General features: G+C 39.1%; 1 protein-coding gene across 1 annotated transcript; it reads right to left on the reverse strand.

The window, feature by feature from the left end:
• Positions 1-3,282: 3,282 nt before the first annotated feature.
• On the reverse strand, positions 3,283-4,133 carry LOC113335298. Its single transcript, XM_026581398.1, has 2 exons — positions 3,552-4,133; positions 3,283-3,333 (listed from the first exon to the last, which is right to left on the reverse strand). Exons 1-2 carry the CDS (start codon positions 4,131-4,133, stop codon positions 3,283-3,285), a joined length of 633 nt encoding a protein of 210 aa, XP_026437183.1.
• Between the last annotated feature and the right edge of the window lie 341 nt (positions 4,134-4,474).

Raw genomic sequence — 4,474 nt, forward strand, 5'->3', positions numbered from 1 at the left:
TTTGTGGTATGAGGTAGAGGAAGAAAATCAAAAGTATGTGAAGTAGAGGAAGAAAATCAATGAAGAAGATAATCAATTGATTTTGGTGTGAGGGATGGAGGTGAATTAGTATTCTATTTATAGGGAAGCTTGAAAAATTAGCTGTTAGGATTTTAAACGTATATGTAATCTTAGTCGTAGAAAAGACAACGGTCATCAGCATCCAAGGGCTGATACACAGAGCGCCGTTTGGTTCGGCGCTCCATTTCCAGCCGTTGATCCACTAAAACCAAGTTCCTGTCGTTGGATTTTCCATCATTTCCAATTATCTTAAAACAAAAACTTCCTAATTCTCTAAGATAAAAATAGTATTAAAGTCTAATTAAAATGGAGTTTATGGAGTTTACAATGCCGAACCGTTCGGCGCGGTCAATCTGGTTGACCAAGTCAAGCACCGAACGGTTCGGCGTTTCACTAAAGAAGCCCAGCGCTGCGGTTCTAGCAGCGCCATAAGACTTAGTAGCTCTGCCTGGGTGAGCTGGATGGCCAATCTAGCTGCTAGATTGGCCACCCATAAGACTAAGCCTTAGATTGTAGGGAGGTGAATAGAGAGGTGGAGAATAGGGAGCCAACTAGCATTTCTGTTCAATAAAGAAAGAAAAATACCATTCCTTTTCTTTGTTTTTTTTTTATCGGCAAATATAAGAATTTTATAAAGAAAAACACCACTAATAAAAGAGACATTTATGTAATCTTTATAAATAAAAACACCACTCTGTAAAAGAGACATTTATGTTGATTGCATTTTAGTACGAATGAAATGATTTTTGCTGCAGTAAAAATAGTGCTCGTTTCACTCTACTCTATCCTACAAAGAAGGTGCAATTGGGCTCTTACTTTAACTAAACTTCCAGTATGAGCTAGCAGCTGGTTTTGCTGGGGTGATGTGTTGGTGTTCCAGGATTGGTTCGTTGTGAAGATATTTATTTTCACACAGTTTCTTCCAAATCGACCGGTAGTTGTTATGTGTGTGCCACACTCTTGAATAGTATTGCTTGGTTGTATTGGTTGCTCTTTCTGATGTCCACCCCTCCTTCCTTCTTTGTTTTAGGAAGCTTATCCCATCCAATAATGGGATGCATCTTCTTTGCTAGGATGTTATGATCCCAATTCTTTTTTATGGTGATTCGATCCATTTTCTTGTAAACACGGTCTGAAAACATTTGAGTTTAGATCGCATGGTTGGTCGTTGGTGTATAAGGGAAGCGTTAATAAGTACAACTTTTCCTGCTTGGTTAACACATTTGGTGAACCATCCTTGTGCTTTTATTTGAATTCTTTCCAGTAGATCCACATAAATGCGTATCGAGTTCCTCTCTCTTGAATGTTACCCCCAGATATTTAGGTGGTTCTGCCGTTGTGCTTATTTTAACTCAGTTGCAGTTGGCCATAACTTTGGGTGGTGAATGATGATTGACTTGGCCTTGTTTATCTCTTTCCCTGCCGACATTGGGTGTGGTTAAGGGGTAACCTTGCCATAATTCTCGATTCGGTTGGACGTTTCCTTGAATTGTGCCATTGATATTGACGGCATATGTAAATGGTGTTATGAATGTCATGTTTGCAGTCAACAAATTTCTTTGGAAAGACCCATCTTGATGAAAGAAGCTTCAAGAAACCCCCAATCTAGACTATCATATGCATTTTTTATATTGAATTTCAGTGCTATCTATTCTCTGGGTATTTTGTTGGGGCGAAGGATCAATTATGATGGAAGAGTTCTGCAGCTATAGCAATGTTGTCACGCATAGCCTTATATTGTACAAAAGCACTTATATGATGGAAGAGTTCTGCAGCTATAGCAATGTTGTCACGCATAGCCCTATATTGTACGAAAGCACTTTGAAATGGGCTGATAATAAACTGGAGAATGTGTCTCAATCTATTAACCAAAATTTTAGTAAGCACTTTGTAAGCCACGTTGCACAGATTAATCGGTCGGGATTGAGAAGGGGTGATTAGGTTTGAAGTTTTGCGTATGAGGGTAACGTTGGTGTGGTTGATTGGGTGTTGTAGACGGTTGTGTTGGAATAAATTTTCCTCCATATCCCATAATGATCGTCTTATGATATATGGTAGTTCTTTGTGAAATTTACCCGTATACCCGTCTGGACGCGGTGCCTGATCCGAACCAACGCATTTCAAAGCTATCTAAAATTCCTCACGTGTGACATTTGTTTTTAGCCTCCAACATTGAGAGTTAGTTAGTCTATGATGGAAACCCTTGAATAAACTCCAACCCTTTTTTTTTTTTTTTTTTGCCTGTATTGATTATCAAAAAACCGATAATGAGATCAACAACTTCTTTTTTTTATCAACAAAACAATATAATTTTATATATAGGAGAAAAGAATGAAAGAATTACAAACCCAGAACGGTTTTATAGATAACAGTTGAAAACAATGTCTCAGGAAGAAATTATCTCCTAACTAATTCTTCGAATCTAACATTCTTAAGACTATGAGAGGAGTGAGACCAATACAAAATGATTGCTTTTATGTTTAAGATAATACTATGCACCCCCTCCTCCCTAACCCCTTCGCAGAGCATACGTTGATTTCGCTCTTTCCACAAGGTCCAGCAAACTGCAAACGGCAGAACTTCCCATATGTAGTTACCATTATCAGAAAATATTTTCTTGCTAAAACCCTTGTAAAGGTCCTTTATATCTCCACACTGTGCCCAGCTAACTCCAAAGTCATTGAACAATCTATTCCATATCTCAGACGCAACCTTGCAGTGAATGAGCAAGTGGTCTATGGACTCTAAATCTATTTTACACATACAACAGCGGTTAACCAAAGTTCTTCCTCTTTTAGCTAGATTGTCTTGAGTTAAGATGGAATTATGATGTACCAGCCATGTGAAGAAACACACTTTAGGTGGTACATTATTATTCCACACAACTGTAGAAGGGAAATCAAAAGAAGAATCATGGTTGTGTAAAGCCGAGTAGCAAGAGCTTAGCGTGAAGATACCGTCTTTCGTCCATTTCCAATGCCTTGCGTCCTCTTCCAAAGTGGGAGTGAAATAATGAAGCTGATTTGTAAGAGCTGACGCTTCTATAATTTCATTGTCTGTCAGCCTCCTCCTCAAGTCTAGATTCCAATTAACTTGCCATTTGTATTTATGGAGTAAAATTGGCTCACTAGGTGTTGTTTTTTCCTAGAGACCTTGTATAGATTTGGAAAAGTAGCTTGAAAGGTCCCCTAACCCATCCAATGGTCTTGCCAAAAAAGGGTTCTATTTCCTTTGCCCACTTTGTACATGATCCCCTGTTTGAACTTTGACATCCTGTTGCACACACCCAGCCAAATGTTATTTCCATAAGCAGTCTTTGGGATCTTGGTATCCCACCCCACAACAGCAGCACCGTACTTCTCATATATTAAGATTCTCCAAAGCGCTCTTTGTTCCACAGAATATCTCCATAACCACTTACATAAAAGAGAGTCATTCATGGTGATTAAGTCTCTAATACCAAGCCCTCCCTTTTATTTTTCTGTGCACACCTTTCTCCAAGCCACCAAGGGGTACTTCTTAGCTTCTGAAGTTCCTTTCCACAAGAAGTTTCGCATAATACCGTTTAGTCTTTTCGCCACAAATTTTGGCATTGAGTAAATCGACATCATGAAGATTGTAATTGCACTAAGAACGAATTTTATTAATATTAATATTCCTCCGTATGTCAAGCATCTGCCCATCCACCCTTGAAGTCTTTCCTCGGAATTTTCAATGACAGGATCCCAAATTCTTCTACATCTGTATGAGGCCCCGTCTGGCATTCCCAAGTAAGGTATAGGGAATTCCGTGATAGTGCACCCTAAACTCGAAACTACAGGTTGTTGAAAATGAGTTTCGCCCATTCCAACAGCAGTGCTCTTGGCAGCATTGATACCTAAACCCGAGCACAGACGAAAGCAAATAAGGGAGGCACTAATGTAGTGAATTTGTTGAACAAAATCCGATGAAAATACTACGGTATCATCCGCAAATAGTAAGTGAGACACTTGAGTTCCATTGTGGCGAACGCGAAAGCCCTCATATAAACCATTTCCTTCCAGTTTGAAGATCATTTTGCTGAAAGCCTCCATGACCATAGAAAAGAGGAAAGGTGACAAAGGGTCTCCTTGACGCAACCCTCTAGAGAATTTAAACAAGTCGCCTGGACTCCCATTCAATAAAATTGAAAAACGCGAAGTTGATACACAAGTCTGAATCCATCTTCTTCACTTTATCCCGAAACCCATTCTTTGTATCACCTTGTCCAGAAAATCCCAGCTCACCTTATCATAAGCTTTCTCAACATCTAGCTTGAAAACCCACCCTGAATATTTAGACTTTAACCTTGAATCAATGCACTCATATGCCATGAGAATACTGTCAAAAATCTGTCTCTTCGCCACAAAAGCATCTTGAGTTTCCGAAATTATTT

Source organism: Papaver somniferum, unplaced genomic scaffold (assembly GCF_003573695.1).
Source record: "Papaver somniferum cultivar HN1 unplaced genomic scaffold, ASM357369v1 unplaced-scaffold_139, whole genome shotgun sequence".
Taxonomy (NCBI): domain Eukaryota; kingdom Viridiplantae; phylum Streptophyta; class Magnoliopsida; order Ranunculales; family Papaveraceae; genus Papaver; species Papaver somniferum.

What these genes read in the sequence shown, in the direction of transcription:
- LOC113335298 (XM_026581398.1), bottom strand. Translation starts at nt 4,133, where the DNA reads ATGGAGGCTTTCAGCAAAATGATCTTCAAACTGGAAGGAAATGGTTTA. An exon ending in CCTTGGTGGCTTGGAGAAAG is followed by an intron (nt 3,334 to 3,551) that starts GTGTGCACAGAA and finishes TGTGTGCAACAG; the next exon opens with GATGTCAAAGTTCAAACAGG.